Source organism: Empidonax traillii, unplaced genomic scaffold, assembly GCF_003031625.1.
Source record: "Empidonax traillii isolate 1590-97213 ecotype Southwest subspecies unplaced genomic scaffold, ASM303162v1 scaffold327:size604231, whole genome shotgun sequence".
NCBI lineage: Eukaryota > Metazoa > Chordata > Aves > Passeriformes > Tyrannidae > Empidonax > Empidonax traillii.
In genome coordinates this window covers 359,851-379,628 of record NW_020955520.1, presented here as the reverse complement: position 1 = coordinate 379,628, position 19,778 = coordinate 359,851, and the positions used below count along the sequence as shown (strand labels likewise).

Below are 19,778 nucleotides of genomic sequence, written 5' to 3'. Positions count from 1 at the left end.
ATGATGGAGAGCGGCTTGGCAAGCTCTTCTGCCAGCTCCCTCATCACCCTAGGGTGGATCCCGTCTGGTCCCATAGACTTGTGAGGATCCAGATGATTCAGTAAGTCACCAACTATTTCCTCCCGGAATACAAGGGGGCTATTTGGCTTTCTATCTCTGTCTACCAGCTCCAAAGGCCAGTTGCTTTGAGGGCCATCTGTCTTACTGGTAAAAACTGAGGCAAAGTAGTTGTTAAGTACCTCAGCCTTCTCCTCATCTCTATTAACTATATTTCCCTCTAAGTCCATCAAAGAATGGAGGTTTTCTTTGCCCCTCCTTCTGTTATTAATGTATTTATAGAAGTGCTTTTTGTTATCCTTAACAGAAGTGGCCAATTTAACTTCAAATTGTGCTTTTGCATCCCTGATTTTCTGTCTGCATAATCTAGCTGTCTTCCTGAATTCTTCATAAGTAGTCAGCCCTTTCTTCCATAGCTGGTAAACTCTCTTTTTATCCCTGATTTCCTTCAGGAAGTTGTTAGTTACTCTGCACTTTAACCTTTTTGTTAGTATCATTTAAACTCTTGCATTAGATTAATTCTAAGTTGGATGTCCTTGTTTCTAGGGTTTGTATTGCTGATTTTAAGTTCATTTCAGGAGATAAAATTCTGTGATTTCTTTCATGTCAGCATGATAAAAAAAATCAAAACGAAAAATTTGAAATCTGTAAAAATAGAAGATATATAATGTTGAAAATAAATGCATTGGTATTGTTCTCCCAAAGACAGAATACAGATTGCACATGGAAATTTCTTAGGGAGTTTCAATGAACAAGCATGTCTAGGACTTCAGAAGTATAAAACACATGAAACTTATTCTGTGCTGTCCCAAAACAAACATCCTATGTGGTGAACTTTACAAAAGCTGTCACAAGGTCCCATATCTATCATCTCCAGGGTTGATACTTGTTTTGGGCAGGCTAGTCAGTGCTTTTGATTCTACAAGCATGCTATGAGTCTAATGCTGCATTTGATACTAACCTCATTTGGAAGCAGTATGGGACAGGCAGCGTGCTCAGCAGATAGCTGAGTATGCAAATAATTCACAACATACTATCAGTGGCTTTGCTCAGCACCCTCTGATTTCGTTCTTCAGTATTTAACAGGGAAGCATGGCACATAAAATGAGATTTTTGAAGTCAAGTGAATTTTTCATCACATCCCAGAATTTGTTTACATTTTTAAAGATAAGCTTTGGATCTTGTAGTGAGTTTCCATGACTTTGTTGCCTGCTATGCATCTGACACAGCTGTGAGATAAACTCTGGTTTCTGTTGCTTCATTTACTACACAGTCCAGGTACCTGCTTAGAAACAAACTTGTGCACTTCACACAAAATTAGAACTGCCTGTAAGCATTGGAAGGTGAGACTCAGACACTTAGATGTCTGGTCTCTTGTATATTCAGTCCTAGTGATTAAAACTGAATTTGCTTATATTTGGACCCCTTCTCCCAAACCCCATCAAGAAAATATGGGAATAATTCTGTGCTGCAGTAAATCTGAGAAACCAACAGTGACTGCTAACTCAGAGTTAAAAGCATCTTAAAAGTTTTGAGAGTCTGAAAAAGATTATTGTTGTAATTAGTGTGCTAAGTGTGATGGAACTTCATGATTTAAGTATACCATTTTTCAGAGCCCTACCCACTTGGGAAAGTTGGGTTTTGTTTGTTTCTGCAGTCAGCTGTATGTCGTTGAAGTGGATTTAGAACTGGATTTAGAACTTTCAAGTCAACTATTTAGGGGAGATTTTGGTTTATGAAGCAACATATAGGAATGTACTGCATTTCCCTTGTGCGTGTCTAATTTTCTTTTATTGCAAGGTCTCTTACATTTACTGCTGCCATCTTTCTTCCTGTGCTGATTATAAGGAATAAAAGTTCCATGTATGCTCTTGTATTTCAATTTCTAGCCTTTAAAGAGAGTTAAAATCTCTCTGATATCTAAGGATCTTGCTAATGAATATGCCTTTCTTCACCCTCCATTTTCTGAGGATGAAAAAATATAACAAGACAAAGATAACAAGAGATGGAAACCAGCGAATTTTGAGTGTTTTGAGTGGGGAAAAAATTGAGGGCTAAATTAGTGAGAGCTTGCTGCAATTAGATGTGAAGTCTGTATACTTTGTGAACAACTTTGCATTTTTTATACAAACAGTTAAGGATTAAATTGCATATTGAAAATGTGCGCATATTGAAGGTTTCAGTTTACAGATGGTAACAGCATTTGACGACACAATGTCTTCTGCTGTGAGATAGGCACTTTTTCATAATTACATGTAACCTTTTAATGAAGACAACTGATTTGTTAGTAATATTTGAATCCTTATTCAGGCCAGGTGTATACTACAAATCAGACATTCTAAGGTCAGAAAACGGTAGTAAGTTAACATTAATCAAAAGTATTTGATAATGAATCCAAATCAGTTAGTTGGAGGGAATCCCAGAAACAATGGTGTCTCGCTATAATAAGCAGGAAAACAGTATTCTTTTGTTTCTTAATTTCAAAGGGGAATAATTGATAAATAATCAGTAAATAAGGAAACAATATGCAGTCTAGTAGGAAATATTGCTTGAAACCATAATGAATTATAGGATCACAGAATGGCTGAGATTGGAAGTGATGACTGGAAGTCAGGAGGTCCAAACCTGCTGCTCAAGGAAGCTCCGCTAGGGCCAGGTGTCCAGGCTCTTCAATGCCTCTAAGAATGAAAAATCTCTGAGTCCCTCCAGAGTATCCCGAACAGTTATTTATCATAATGTTAGAGTCAGTTGATATTGTTTATGCATAGTTTCAGAAAGACAAACACCATCTTACCTCTTTAAGAAAAATATTAAATAGTAAAACGTAAAAGCATATGCTATGTTTATCTTTAACAGGGAAGAAGATAAGCAACAAGAGTAAAAATCTCATAACAAGAAGGGCAGAACTAGTTCTAAAAAAGATCACAATATGTTAACAACCACTAAAATCATGTCCTCAGTTTTGTGGATGAACCTGCGAGTATGTGGGATGTGAGAAGCTTAATATATACATCATGCTCTACTTCAATGCATTTAGTAGTCTCTGAAACATATTATGATGGGGGTTCATTTAGAAGCTTCTACACTATGGGAAACTATTAATGATTTACATTACAGTTATGGAAGATGTACCTGAATGAAATGCCACTAACATTTACTGAAGCCAGACATTTCTGGTGGTGATAATGGTATAACTGCAAAAGCGTATCTGCATGACCCTTAAGTAGACTTTTATCAATTACCTTATGAGGGGCACTGTTTTAAGACACAATATTTTAGTAATTTGTTTCAATTATACACAGTTGTTGATCTGAAATGGACTTGAGTCTGTAAAAATGACTTCTTCATTATCAGTGGATTGCCTAGCCCTAAATGTGTTTGCTAACTGAACCACAAAACTAGTCATTAGTCTTGTCTAGGGGATTTTTCCTGCCCTCTCTTCAGTCTGAACTTTAAAATCGTGTTATTCCTGTGTGAGATCAATGCTTGTGACTTATTTTGAGATCGACATTTTTAGATAAGTTCAATCAAACCTTTAAGGAAGATAATTTTATCTCAGTACTGCAGCTGTTATATGATACTGCCTTTGCTCATAAAATCCATTTGCTTTTAGTATGAAGTATGAGTAATAATACAAAGTAATGATATTTTCTGAGATTGAAACAGGAAGAATATGAACGTAATTATTGCTATTCAATTATAAACTGGGGCTTACATGGCCAGGAGATCACTGCTGCTTCAGTTTTAAGTATCTTTTTCCTGCAGATGTTAAGATTTTAATTACCTTTGTGAAGGTATTTGCCATTCTGCTCTAGCCTACTCTAAGTTTCAGGGCTAAAGTCTCTTTTATAGTTACTGTGTCCTTTTCTGGAACAGTAATTGGCTTGCTGGAAGTTTCCCTAATGCAGAACTCAGGTTTGTGTGACTGTTATCTTTGAAATGGAACTTAGTAGTTTTTAGTACAAGGGAGTTGGCATTCAGAGGGTAATAGAATATAAGCTATGACTTGGCATCTGGATGCTGTGAGTTCCCCATCTTAACCCACCTACTACAGTGTACACCTTTCCCTAAAATCAAGAGTTCTGAAAGGTTCTGCAGTGTTGATTATTCTCTTCTGAGATGACCTCGGCCTAGGAGAGCTTCTAAGACATTATATTTGGTGGGTACTTTGCATTTTATTTCCCTGTCTTTGCATAATTCGCTGTGTTAGTCACTAAACCTAATCCTGAAACCTGTATTCTCCATCGGAGTCAGTCAGAAATTTGGATATATAAATGCTGCAAGTCCAAAACAGAGGTAATTTTGCTAGGGATTAGTTGGGTTTTTATGTTTTTTTTAAAGTCACTACAAAGAGGAGAGATTAAATCAATGTTTTCTAGACAGTGACTAGAAGATGTATAGTGTGCTGATATGTTGATGCATGGTGCCTTGTAGGTGGCAGTTTCCTTTGTTCTAATATGGCTGGTGTTGGGAGGAATGTTATGGATACCTCTACAGAAACTTGATGCGTAGTTGCTCAGTAGTATAAGGACACACTGCCCTCACTGGTAAAAACACTGAGGGTTTCAATTCAATATGCCTTCATAGAAAATCTGAATTACTACTGGAGGAAATATGTCTAATTTTGAAAGTGGTAAAATGACTCAGTGCAGGTAAAGGAAATATTATAACAATATCTCTTATGACAGTCAATGACAAACATATTCCATAGTTTCTACACAGAAATGACTGAGCTGGTTTGTTTTTTGTGTAGTTTTTTTTTGGGGGGGCGAATTGTTTTTTTGGTCAATCAGAGCAACCATTTTATGTTCTTTATAATCCAAATGGTGTGAAAGGAATAATTTCAATTTACCTCATGTTCAATACATGGTTCAAACAGGCACAGGGACTAGAATATACTATGCTGCCAGTATGGCAAAAGGTCTTGCCATGGGAAATGCAAATACAGCTAAGATGGCCTGTCCCACTAAAGAAGGAACATGTGCTTCGCCCTGATTTACAAGGAGTAGGAGAATGCTTTGGGAAAGTTAACTGCTGGGCAGTTGATACATAAAACAGTATTTCTGTGTTTGTGCTCAAAGCTGCACTATTAATAATGGTAGAATAATAATGCTGTTTCTGTCCTGGAGTTTTTTACAGAACCTGTGATATGCACTATGAGGTTGACAGTCCAGCCATCCAGAAGTTCCCTGGCCTAGACTGATCCTGAGAATGAATTCTGTCAAGTTAGTCAGAGCTGCATTGGGGTTGTCTTAGTACATCTAAAGTTTGTATGTCAAAACCTGTGTGTCAAATAAATACAGAAGACTTTGTTTGGCAGGTAGGGAAATCTGGCTATTGGGAGCTTTGTGGCCATCTTCTGGATGTTTAGAAAAATGCATAAATATTTCCTCCCTTTCAGTTGAATAATGGTAGTCTGGCATACATTAAAGTTGTAGCATTTTATTTTCTTACAGCTGGGTACAACATTGAACTGGTCAGATGTACACTGTGCCATTAGAAAAATCTGTCTTAAAAAAACCAAACCAAAACAAATTTTTATTTTGTGTTTTTTCTACTTGTAATTATTGAAAGATGACAGATAAAAGCAAAAATGGTAGATGTCTCTGAAGTTTCACAAATTTCATTCTTATCAGAACACCAGTTATATAATTTCAGGTGTTATATGAAATTCTCTAATTTCATGTAGCATATGAAAATATTGCACGCTTTTAAGCTACTGTAAAGCTGATCAGGAATAATGCAGCAGTCAGGGATTTTATGACTGGCTGTTTCATAGAATCATAGAATGGTTTGAGTTGGCAGGGACCTTAAGGATCATCTAGTTCCACTGCACTTGCCGTGGGCAGGGACACCTTCCACTAGATCAAGTTGCTTCAGGCCCCATCTAATCTGGGAACACTTTCAGGAATGTAGCATCCACAACTTCTCTGGGCAATCTGTTGCAGTGTTTCACCACCCTCACAGTAAAGAATTTCTTCCTAATATCTCATCTAAACCTACCTTCTTTCAGTCTGAAGCCATTATTCCTTGTCCTATCACTACATGCCCTTGTAAAATGTCCCTGTCCAGCTTTTTGTAGACCCTTTTTTGGGTACTAAAAAGCTGTTATAAAATCTCCCCATAGCCTTCTGTGCTCCATGCTGAACAACCTTAACTGTCTCAGCCTGTCTTCATAGGAGAGGTACACCACTCCTCTGACCATGTTCATGACCCTCCTCTGGACTTGCTCCAACAAATTCCTTTTGTTCTTCTTGTGTTGGGGGCCCCAGACCTGGACACAAGTACTCTAGATGGGTTCTCATGAGAGTGGAGTAGAGGGAGAGAATCACCTCCCTTGACCTACTGACCACGCTGCTTTTGATGCAGCCCAGGACACAGTTGGCTTTCTGGGCTGCAAGCACACTTTTCTGGGTGAGGTCAAGCTTCTCATCCTCCAACACTCAGGGGCTGCTCTCAATCTATTCCCTGCCCAGCCCATACTTGTGCTTGGAAGTGCTCCGAGCCAGCTGCAGCACCTTGCACTTGGCTTTGTTGAACTTCATGAGGTTCACACAGCCTCCCCCACCTCTCAAGCCTGTCAAAGTTACTCTCGATGGCATCCTTTCCCTCCAATGTGTCTGTAGCACCACACCGCTCGATGTTGTCAGCAAACTTGCTGAGAGTGCACTCGATCCCTCTGTCCATGTTTCTAACAGAGATATTATACAGCACCAGTCACAATACTGTCCCCTGAGAAATGCCACGGCCATCGAGCCATTGAACACAGTTCTTTAATTGTGACACATCCCTATCCACTGAATGATCCACCCATTAAATCCATGTCTCTTCAGACCAGAATGTTGTGCAAGATCATGTCAAATGCCCTGCACAAGTCCTGGTTGGTGACATCAGTTGCTCTATTTCAATAAGACCTGAACTTTGTATGGTGCTCTCTGATTGGAAAATAGTTGTTATACTGTTGGATTGAGAACATCGAAGTCTAAAAATCACTTTTCAAAGAGGAATAATACTACTGAGTGGAGATGCTTTAAGAACTGGGTTAATTGTATTTGTTGCAGGAGAGTAACAACAAATAAAACTCTTCTGCTAAGAACTGAATATTCAAGAGTTAGACATCTTTAAGGCTCGTGGAATTGTTATTAACAATGTTCATTTTTCTTTAGAAAGAAAGTTCTTTTCTTGATAAGATAGAAATGAAGCAGAATGTCCTAAGCAGAAAGTCTATACTGTGGAAGATACTCATTCTAGACTCAAAAGGGATTTTATTTTGTTAAAACATAGTGCAGGTATTTTGAGAGGTGACTTTTACATCAAAGAAGACACTGTAATGCTCATTATATTTATTTCTTCATTCTTACCATTGTGCTGCTGCAGATTGCCATAGAGATAGAAGACTGGGAACAGAAATCTAAGATAACTACGTAAAGAATGGTTTTAATAATCCATGTTAGTTAAAAGGCATAATGATACTAACTAGAACATAAGTATCAATAAATTACATTGTTATTATATTGTTACATTTCATTTAATCCTACCATGCCAGACCTCTCTTGTAATAAGAGAGTACATTGTTTTTCCAGTTCTCTTCAAAAACCAAGCTAATGACAGAATGATGTTGCATTTGAAAGAGGCTGTGCTAGCATCAACAGCCCCACTCTAGATTTGTTGCTGATCAGAGATGGCAGTAGTTGTGGCTCTGGAGCATTTCTGAAGGACTGTGGAAACATGTTCAGACCAATTATTTCATTATTCCAGCACTCTTCCAGCACAGAGGGTTGTTACACTCAAAAGTAGAAACAAGTGCCCTGAATCTGTCTGTGTAATTCACCAGACAGCTGAGTGGGCTGGATAGTTGTGATGCCTGATCAAATTTCAGCACCCTTAATTACTTTTAAAAGGGAAGATTTCTTAAAGACATAAAATTGGCAGTTAGCTACGTAACTAATTCCCACTGTAAACCTCATCCATAAGCCTTAGTTGATGGTGGGAAGCAAACTTTTCACCCCTTTATTCGAAATGCTTAGTAAGAGAGGTAGGAGTGTATAGTTGTCAGTCATAGTGTGATATAAAACTATGGCACATGTTGTCTGTGAGAAACAGCTGTTATAAGAGAAAGGGTGAAGCTCCTTTATTACTTCTTTATTTCTGGAGGATTTGCCTTTGACATCAGAAGACCTTTCCCAACAAAGGAAGGAGAACATTATTAACAGTCCCGTTCTTATCTGCTGCTCAGTGTCTTGAGGTAGAACAATGATGACATAGCCTTAAAACTTCCATTCTCTACATTCATCATTGTGCAGAGTCAGGCTTTAAACACTGACAAAAGTCAGAAATAGTTGTTCATAGTAACATATAGTCTAACAAAGCTATGGGATTTAAGGTTGAATAAACTAGATGTGTCAGTTTTTCTGGTGTTAGAGTTTTTTGGTGATTAGGATTAAGTTATGATAGAAAAGAGTTACAGTTTAAAGTGACTAAATTATCAGGTAAAAAGTTTTTAGTGTTATAGACATTTTGACTACACCTATGAATGTTTTGGCTGAAACGGAACCATTGCTGTTTCCATTTAGAGTAGTTTCATGGAATGGGCTTTCCCTTTGTCTCCAGTATTCTGTGATTTTATAATGACATTTTCTTATTTAGAGTATATAAAAATAAAATTTCTATTTTCTCTTTTATGTTGTATGAAAGCCACAGACAAAAACCTGAAGATAACTATATTAAGTACAGAGAGCAAAATCAGATACTTGTCACAAATAAGTGACAAGAGGGTTTTCTGTTTGAAAAATGCTGCTGTCTGGATAGTAGCAATTACATGAACCAGAGATAGCAATGATCATTACCATTACTTTTTAAAAATTTAATTATTTTAATACTTTATAGAAATTTAACTATTTTAAATTGTCAGTGTATTACTTGAAAGTAAAGTAGCTGACTATTGAAAAGTCAGGAGTCTGCTAAGGGCTAAGAAATTTAACAGAAATCCTAAATACTCCTGTATAATAATGATAACAGTATCTGTAACTGCAATCTCAGCATTCTGGATTAGGGGTTTGGTGGTTGTGGTGTTTTTTTGTTTTTGTTTTTGGTGGGGTTTTTTTGTTTGTTTGTTTTTTTGTTTTGTTTTTTAATGTTATCCTAAATATGCAAGGGTTTGAATTTTTTGAGGAGCTACTTTCTGAAAATTTGAGTCCATATCCACCTGGGATCTGCATCCAAAAAAATTACCGCACTGTGGTGATTTTCTGTCTACAGCATATAGTGCAAGTCCCCCCTTCTTTCTAGTTTAGCCATGATATCCTGTAAGTTTGGCAACTGCAAAGAAAATTGGTAAGAGATGGGCACACACTAACTGTGTGGTGCAGTAGAGTCTTGGAAGGAAATAGGAAGCATTTTTATGGGTTATTTGTCCTGGTCTCTGCTAATGAAGTGGTGTTATCAGTGATTAAAAGAGTACTGTTAATATTAATAAGTCTCAAGACATAACAGAAAGATCTGTGTGGCTGGCAGTATTGTAAATACCACCTCCAGAAGAATCACCATGCCAAGATTGCTATAACAAGTTCCTGATAAAATTTTTTCCCCAGAATCCTTTTTTTTTTTTTTTTCCTCTTGATAATACATTGGAGAGAGCACCAAAAATAATTTGCAGGTTTGGTTCCATGAGTGCAAAAATAAAAGTTTTCTAAACTTGTAAAATTTTATTTTGGCACCATGTCCTCAGAAACTGCTAACTCTCGACATGCTTGTCTAAGAAATACAGTTAGTTTTGGTGTCTTGCTGCTGTTTCCTATTTAGCAAAGAAGTAATTTGAGGCATTCTGGTCAATTCAATTACTCAGCTTAGTGTTCTCTAAATTCAGAGTAAGTTCTGGCGAGCAATGTGATTTACAACACACACAGAAAAAACATTTTACTAAAAGCATTCATTTAAAGTATGGTTTTTTTTCAGTTTTATGTGCTTATATGTAACTTAATCAGAGAGGATAGTAGAGCTTTTTGTGTGAGGCTTATAGTAATATGTACTGTTCTTCCCATTTGATGTTCGGTACTTTCAGTACTGAACTTTGATAGGCAACATAGGCAATTGAGTAGTAAAAATACTTGGCATTTTTTTGAATGGAGTTTTGGAAATGGCAGGATTACCTTTTGTAATTTCTTTTGCCATACTTGAAATTAAATATTTTTAAGGAGTAAGTCAACACAGGGTAAAATTTCCCTTCCCTACACTCCCAACTTCCAAGATCCTCCATTTGCAGAGATCTGTGAAAGCAGAAGAAAAGGGTACCAGCCTTCCAATATGAGGAAATAAACCTGTATCAAACCAAAATTAACTATATTAACATTATAGGAAATTGCTGAGAAGAGGTAGTTTAACTCTTTAGAGAGAGTTTTGGAGTCTTCCTATATGGTTGTAGAATGGATTGACATTAGTTATGCAAAATACATCCATGTGATGGAGAGGTGGTTTTTGGTGATCAGCTTTTCAAAACTGAGGTGAAGAGAACCTTGAATTAGGTTTTTACTATCTCCAAGAGTGCAGTTATCTTCTGTCTAGCAAATCTCCATCGGAGATTGAAGAAATGTATAACATTAAAGTGTGTTTGATGCAACCTGGGCATTAGTGTAGTGTCTGGGCTAAATAAAATCTGAAGTTATTAAAACTATTTAATTGCAGTGAAGGATATAAGGATTAGGCAAAACAGATATTTTCCAATATAATCTATTTTAGAACTATTGAATTACTGGAAATATTTTACTATCTTCTGGCATATTTCTTATGTGTTGACAAGGTCTTTAAATTATAGTTGCAGTTCTCCTAACACTTCATTCTTTAAGAAGAAAAAAATCACTATAAGGAAGCCATTAAAACTGAGAATTACATATATAGAGTTAATGATTCAAAGCACAGTAAAAAACCCAAAGAATTAATTTTGTTGTGGTACACCAAATAGTAAGAAATAAGCTTATACTGCTCAGTCGTCAGTATGATTTTAAAAAGACTAACTCTACACTCAGCTGATACTACATATTTTGCGATTTCATCTCATGTTCCATCTAAGACAGTGTCTTGAAAACATGAATTAGAAAACATCTTTCAAGTGTGTGATCTTCCTGTGAGTGGATATGTCTCTACTTTATTTACACCACCAGGACATACTTGTCCTTAGTTTTTGAAGCTCTAAGCTGGAAATGTTCCTTATCAAACCTCATAGGAACCTGGGAAATGCTTTGTTTTCAATGTATCAGAATTTTCAACATGATAGCATTAAATGTATAATTACTGGATATCTCCTTGCCATATGATGTGTGCAGATCTATTTAAAATTCTGAGACCAGCTGTATATATTTAATGTTCTACAGGATTGTTATGCTTAAAAGAGTTAGATGACATGATAGAAGAAAGTATAGGACAGACATGGGCAGGTGTCAGCAGAAAAGATAAGAGCAAACATACAAGTTTTGTTCAGAAGATTCAGAAAAATTGTTTTGGATTCTATTGGAAAATTTTACTTTATGTTCCAAAGTTCCACCTGTTTTTATAGAATCATGCCTACATTTTACCACGGAGAAAGAAGAGTCATGTCCATATTGCCCTCTAGTTGCAGCAAGATGTGTTATGCCTGCTGGCCAGGGTGAGATTTGCGTAATAATGTGTCCATTGGTAAATACAATGTTGCTGATTTAATTTCAGAAAGCAGGTAGAATTATGCTTAACCTTCTTGTCACTTTACTGGCACATCTGCTATTTTCATTTCCATAGGGTTTTTTTAAAACTCATTTTGGTAATATTGCAGCTGATATAAAACTATGTTGTTTCCAGGCAATTTCACTAGTGGAACCAAACATGACACGTTGTATGGTACAGCAGCATGCAGAGAACAATATGTAAACCTTTCAGATTAAACCTTACTTTTACTTAGTGTAGTAAAAGACATTATAGAAAGCATGTTTCTAAATATTATTTTTTTCCAATCTGTTTTGTTTTCAGGCATTGCTGTTTCTGATGAACTTGATAAGGTAAGATTGACAAGATATGCCTAATGAACAGTACAAAGAGACAGATGATTGTGATAATTTTAGTCAATGAGAGCTGCATCTTCCTGTCTTGGCATACAGACTTCAGTTCTGTCGGGTTCAGAGGAAGTTTGGGTATGAAAAGCTATGTGAGGGGGTACAGTATATGTGGATACATCAAGAGCTTGACTGGAATGGGCTGTCAAGTATGGAAAAAAAATCTCACTGAGTTTGAGAGACTCTCAGTGAGGCCATGGAAATACTTTTTGATCATGACACCATCTTTGCTTAGTACTGTCTGTTGGGTTACTTTTTGTACTTTTGGAAACATTTATCCCTAAATACCTTTTATTCATAAAGTCATGAATCCTGCATTCCCAGATATGATTTGTGAGAATATGTAGGAATTATTTTTGCTTACAGATTTGATCAGGAATGCACAGGGCATAAACATCAGTGTTTACCTCCTTGCTGAATGCAACAGTGATCTCTTCTGTCCCTTTTGCTACATTACACAGTTAATGTGAATTTTAGTTTTAGCTGTAATAAACTCTACATTGAAAGAGTAATCAAGCTAATTTTTTCAAATTACCAAAGGAAACAGAGCACCTTTATCTTACCTATTTTCACCTGTGAGCAGCAGTATACTTCAAGTGCCAAGAATCTTGGGTTGTGTTCTTGGTCTTGGAAACAACTCCTGTCAGGGAAATGAGATCAAAAGGTATATAAGACACAGGAATAATGCCTAATATAGAACACATTTTTTTAAAAAAATATCTTTCCTTTCTGCTGGTAGAATGAGGACACAAATCTTTCTGACACAAGAGCATATAAAATACATCCACCACTTTCTCCAAGGAAGACCAGTTAGACAAGACAGATCACTGTCACCATTTAGTTAAGAGCATATGTGGCTGCCATTTCAAAATTATGACTCAAGTCTTCTTTCATACTGTTTTCGTAACTGTGTTCAGAAGTGATGATAAATGTGATTAGAAAGCCCTTCCTTTAGAACCCTTACTTTTAAGAATACTTATGAAGAACTCGATTTGATTTTGTTTCTTGGAAAAAACCTATAAAATACTGTTTGTGGGAGGAAAAGACATTTTGGGCTAGAGCCTGTTATCAACAATTTTTACATCTATTTTTAGGAGGTAATTTCTTAAAATTTTTTTAAACTATAATATTGCTCAAAAACATTAATAGTTTTTATATTTAATTATTCAATGTGAACACTGAGATGGGGAACATAATTTGGGACTTTCCTCAGTACCCAGCTTGAGCGAAGAGATAATTTTTTTTGGTTACTATATACTTTATAATTTAAAATTGAAAGGTGTATCAGTTTATTTTTGTATCGTGTAAAAAGCTCAGTATTCCTGTTTTCTGATATGGATTTTGAGAGAACTTCCATTGTGAGAAATACTTTTGGGTATTTCTGAATTTTTGAACCAAAATTTGGAATTACGGTATGTACATTCAATAGCATGTATTACCTGACACCTTTGCAATACTGCATCTGCTTTAACATATTTTTCTGATGAGGATAGGTAAATAGAATGTTCTTGAAGTCAGAAGCTATTTGCAAAACAAATAAACCCCCAAACAATTAAGCTCTTGACATGTGTCATTTGTGCAGCATTGCTCAACAGGCTTTCAGCAGACTTAGAGAAGAAAAGTGATTTTTCATCTCCATGGGCTTTAGTGATCTTCATTTTTCTTTCTTCTTTGGACCCTTACGGATTTTTAATGAACATAAAATCTATTTCTGCGTTAAGCATAGCCAGGACCGTTCTGTGGAGTCCTGCCTCCTAAGAATGATTCCTAGGAAGCTAATTCCTGAAATGTTCCTGTGACTTTTTTATACGTGTATTACTTGGCTTGAACCAGAAGCAGCCAAAGACTACCTGTTAATGGTTATTTTAACATTAAAGAGAATGTGATTCTATTTCTTCTGAATGTGTTCACAGGTGATGTTTATTTTTCAGGTATAAATGCAGCCAAGCTATAATTCCTATCCCAGAAATAAATACTAATGCTAGAACTTCCTTATTTAGTCTGTGGCAGCACTGAATCATTTTTTGAAACCACATTCATCTGTAGTTTGGATTAACCATTTAACCCATCAGGTGCATGTCATAGGTCTAGAACAGCATGGCCAAACTTGGCACTGGATTCTGTTAAAACAGTGGCATCACATAGGTGTTATGAGAGACATAAAACTAAACACAGTAATTAATGCTCTTCCTTGCTATATTTTCCTGATGATCAGAAATATTTGGAGGGCTAGAACAGATCCCATAATCCTGATGCTTTATCTGTGGTTTAAATTATGAACCTGGAGAAAACAGAGAATACATGTGTATATTTCTCTATTTTTTTCTCATTGCGTTGTTTGGGTTTTTTTTAAATTATTTCTTTCTGGCTATAGTAACACATCTGCCTTCATCAGGGAAGTACTTAATCAGTATTGTTGGTTGATGTAACTCCTCCTTCGAGTAATCCGGTTAGTTCGTTGCTTAGTTACTAGAGCGTTTGAATTTGGAAAACCAGTTTGCTCTGAATTACAATGATTTTTGTAGAAGGGTGTTTCATTTAAATGGATTCTTGTCAAATATCTGCTATTATTAGTTTTGTGTCAGTACTTAGGGCTTTAGTCCAAGAGAAAATACAGGCAGACAAGGTCATTCTTTCAGTCAAAATGGAATTTTTCAATTTGACTTAGTCTCATAAAATTCCTGAGTTCACTGGTAACCTTGCCAAAAAAAAAAAAAAATCCTATAATGATAGCGATTAAAACAGATTTTTTGTACAGATTCCCCTCTTTTTCATCTCAATTACTTCAGACTTGCAGTGTTTGGTGTTCTCTCTCTCTTGACTCAGCCTGCATCTCTAGGCCACAGAAGATATGTAAAATCAGAGACTGGCACTCAGGTATGCTGTGTAAGAAAAGGAAATAAGAAAGGATGCTTTGTGACTCACATATTTTAAAATTAAAGTGCAGAGTTAATATAATACAAATTTCTGAATTGACTCACCCTCCTTACCACTGAACAGAAACTATTGAAGAGCTTTAGGAAACTACATACTATCATGCATAATGTGAAGAGTTTAATGTAAAAAAAGGTGAGCTGGGATGTTAGCCTTTCTTTGACATTCACAGAATTCTAGGTTGAAAAAAATTCTCCCAAAAACTGGTGATGGGTGAGACCTGCCATAACAGTGTGAAATTTATCTGAAATGCCTAATGATGTCTTTCAGTCACTTTAAACATTAATAATGGGAGACACCTAAGTCTTGGAGATCCATAGGCAGACTCAAGAGAAGATCTAAAAATTCATAGCAGATTTTGACCCTCAGTGTTAATATTAAAAACATATTCTGGGATGTCTAGGGTATACTTTCTTTTCATATGTAATATTACTTCAATGACCACAGGTTATAATTAATAAAATAGATGAAGCAACCATACTTATGTCATAGAACCAAAAAAAATTCTTCTCATCTAAAAGTATTTCTCACGATGGGAGTTCCCTCAAAATCCATAACAAAAAATAGGAATACTAAGCTTTTTAAATGATGCATAAATAAATGGATATACAAATGTTCTGTTCTCTGCTACAGGTTTCATTCAGCAACCACAACTCAGCCCAATATGAAGGACCTACCTGTCCTGAAAATATTTCTATGAAGACTAATGTCACTGTCAATCTTTTCTGTTATTTATGGGGGAATATAGATTTAAAATCAATTAAGATTGTAAGATTTACATGAAAAAAGAGAAACCAAACAAAAAAACCTCAACTCGAAACTATAAACACTTGTTAGAGAACAGAATACTTCATCTGAATTTATTGCAGCCTTTGAAATAGTACCAAATAAACATCCTTGTGTTCTGAATAGAGCTCTCTCTGATTCTCCCTTTACTGTTTTCACTGTGGCTGCTTACACAGTTGAAAGGAGGACAATAAATTAGGTCACTGAAACTGTGGTGGACTAATCTAACATGATGCAAAAAGTAAAGCAAGGTGATAAAGTGAGGCAAAGCATGACTATGTAATGTAAATTACATTTCTATTAAGTAGAGTATGAAAGTGCTACTTTAATCCCTAAAATGCCTAGGAAGCAAATTAGCATAACAAGGACAGTCACAGTGTTCGTGGTTTCCTTATTCATATATTGATGGTGCAGTGTACAGTGTCAGAAAAAACTTAAGGTACTGACAAAATGATACATTTTTAGGTACTTTTCACTTTCACTTAAGCACTGAAAGCTTTTAGCAAGATGGACACTGAGAGATATTATGCCTTTAACTAGTTTCAGGAACCATTTTTATTCATTATTAGTAATTATCTTAGAGAGAAAGATAAGGGAGAAAATAGGTAGAATAGAAAGAATAAACCTCAGAAGGGGCCAAATGGTTCTGACTTAAACTGATGTAAGCGCCTTATGTAATGAAGGCATTATGGGCAATCTTTGTTCTCATCTCATAAGCACATGATGGTAGTCACACCAGTAACAATTTACACTTGTCAAGAGCCCAGAAGGGACTGTCATCTAGTCCACCTGACCCGACTATGACAGCTCCAAACAGGTGCACAAAATGTATGTTTGTAAGTACATAAAAATAGAACAGCACTGGCTAGGTATCCTGATATCTCCAAAGCTGTGGTTTTTTCCTCAGATTTCTCTCTTCTGTATTGCCTGTATTCAATTTTCAGTGGTCCTTGCAGAAAACAGACATTGTGTAAAAGTGAGTTAGTCAAATGATGGACAACTCTGGAGAGAGCAATGTGGTAATGCACTCACAGGCACTCTGCAGAAAGCAGAACAAAAGAACAAGGTTGAATGAATTGGATCCAGGGCCTGGGTCCCATTTGGTTCTGTCAAAATAGATGATCCTGGAGTTCTGCTGAGAAAAATTGCAGCATCTAGCCAGAGCTGGGCAAATATATTCATATAGTAGTTTGCAGCCTTTTTTGTTTGTTTTTTTTGTTTGTTTGTTCTTCTTTCATTTCAGTAAAGGCCTCTACTTCAAAATGTGCTTTTACCTTATCTGTTTCAATTAGGAGGAGGCTTCAAAAGTGATTCATTTTTACAAAGGAGAAAAAATATGGTTTCTAGGCTAAATAATTGCTGTGCTGTACTTTCTCCAGATGCTTTTTGTTTGGAAAGCACCATTTCATGGCAGAAATATTTATTGAGGCAGTGAGGTTAATAACAGCCACGGGTTTGTTTTCCTAAAATTTTCTGTCATGAAATGATAGGAATAGAATATGTCTCTTCTAATTAGTAACAGTGTATTTGAAATGTCTTTGCTAACCTAAAAAAGAGCTTAATAAAAGTAAAATAAACATTCCTATCCCATAATTTCATATCTTTTTCTTTGTTATACAGGTGTGTTTTTATAGTTTGACTGTGCTTTTGTACGTAACTCTTTATCTACAGTGGTTCTAGTAAAATTAGAACAGACATACTTACCACTTCAGAATGCTTTTTGTTAGAATTTTTAAGGAAGATTTGTTTCATTAATCTAAATTCCTAATATGATGATGTAAATTATTGGTATTGGTTTGAATGTATCTGTTGCATTTTGCTTGCTTCTTGTAATCCTCTCCAACTTACTGTCTTCCAGTAAGTGGTTATGACTACTGATTTCAGAAATGCATTTTATTAAGTGCCATTTTCAGAACTGAAAGACACATTATGTAAAGCCCAGAAGGGTTATTTTTAAAATGCAAAATGCAGATGTATTTTTTAGTTTTGCATTAATTCATAATGCAAATGAGTGATGTTATTAATCTACAAACGTCTTTTGGCTGGGATGTTGTTTATACAAGTGACCTCATGTGTTGCTTAGCAGAACTGATACAGTACAGGTTTAAAGAGTTGTGCATTTATTTTATAAAAAAATAGTGATTTTTCTACAGTTACTATTGAAGAGAAAGAAATGAATGAGTGCCGATGTCCACCAACAGAAGAGATTTGAGGCATCAGGATACACAAATACATCCTGGAATTTTGTTAATGGAAACTTTCTGTTAGTCTGTCATTGTTTCTGGGCATTTTGTAGCCCTCTGAAATGATAACATACTGTACTATTCTTGTATTTTTTTAATGAATTTTTCTTTCATCTTTTTTTTTCTCTATTTACACCTATGGTTAAGAACAAACAGTTCATTTTTTATTATTTTTTTTTTCTCTGCAGGACACAACAGGTTTTAACACCCCCCTTCTCAGACCTCGTGTGATTGGAGAATGGGTTGGCCGTGAAGAGAATGATGCAGACCCTCTGGCTGCTGAGATGCTGCAGCCACCAATACCAAGAAATAAAAATGAGCAGTGGGATAGCGAGGATAGCAGCAGTCCTGGAGGAAGGTGAGATTTTGGTCCAGCCTAGAAAATTTATATTTTGTAAAACAGAACTGTCTTTTTAACAAAAACTCCATTTCTGAGAGCAGAGTGCAGGGCTTTTTAATTCCCATGTCATAGTGTGGCAGCATGCAGGATAAATGGAAGTCATTACTATGTGACTGGTTTCTTCTCTTGCTTTTGTATATGATTAACTTCATACTCATTTGCAATCACATGGATTAATTCCCATGTATAAAGCTAAGTTTATATTGACATGACTGGGGTCCAATGTGTAATAATTTTGCAAGGTATAGCTTTATTCAGATACTTCAAACCCTTCCACCTTTCCACAGCTGGTAGTTGGTATTTGTTAGTCTTCTTGACACTTTAGTGATAAACCTGATTTTCTCTTTTAAAGAGAAGATGGACAATGGAAACAGTATCTATCTTATTTTTATCAGGAATTCCTAAATTTATCTTCATATACCTAGCATTTTGGTGTCAATAACAGGTCTTTCTCAAAGAGAAAATTGTGTGCTCTGCAGTAAATAACTTCTGAAGATTTATTGTGCTTGTCTGAGAATGAAGGAGTATGTTTGTTTGTTAATGTGCTTCAGCTACACGAAAGATTATCATTTTTACAAGGAATCCATTTTCCATGATTTAAAGATACCTGTTTATCACAGAAGCTAAATACTCACAGCTTTCCTTTAAACGGAATTAATGCCCATCTTTTTAAATGTAAATCTTGTGCACTGCCTCTGTTAATTGGCTTAAGCACCTGTGTTTCTCCCTCAGCCCTGTAGCATTTCTCCTAGGCTATAACTAGTATGCTGACTGCAGCAGACACTTTTTTCTTCCTCTTTTAAGAAGGCAGAAACTCTCTGCTTTCATTTTGAAAATGTCTAAGGTATTCCTTCACTGTGTCCTCCATGTGCCTTCTCCATCGGAGTTTACCTCGCTGTCAGAAGGAGACTAGTCTGTCAGTAGGTGTACCCTTACAGGCTGCATTCATTAACTTTCCTCACATGTCTGTAATGTTTGTTATCCGTGAGTACTTCATTTAATTAGATTATTGTGGGGGAAGCTGCAAGTACTAGTATTTCAAAGTAGCAGCATGTAGTAATGATCCCTCAGCCAGACGTTGGATGGGAACCAACACGACTCAGACGCTGGGTCTCTCCAATGCAGTTCCTGGGAAAGCAATGGAGTCAGCAATGGGCACTGCAGCTTGACTGTGCAGGCCTGTATTTCTTTTTCCTTATTCAGCAGCCAATAAAGACACTGAATAAAGATCTGTTCCACACTGCAGAGAGAATTGAGGATATTGTCTCCCTCCTGTCAATA

At 36.1% G+C, this 19,778-nt stretch overlaps 1 protein-coding gene across 4 annotated transcripts in view; it reads left to right on the top strand.

Annotated features, from left to right (window-relative positions):
- CUNH8orf34 (chromosome unknown C8orf34 homolog) overlaps positions 1–19,778 on the top strand; it is a 156,525-nt gene that overhangs the window by 38,611 nt on the left and 98,136 nt on the right. For all 4 annotated transcript variants that reach the window (XM_027891711.1, XM_027891709.1, XM_027891707.1 and 1 more), the window contains 2 exons: positions 12,052–12,080; positions 18,286–18,455. In XM_027891711.1, coding sequence (XP_027747512.1) covers positions 12,052–12,080; positions 18,286–18,455 — 199 coding nt within the window. The remainder of the gene's footprint in view (positions 1–12,051; positions 12,081–18,285; positions 18,456–19,778) is intronic.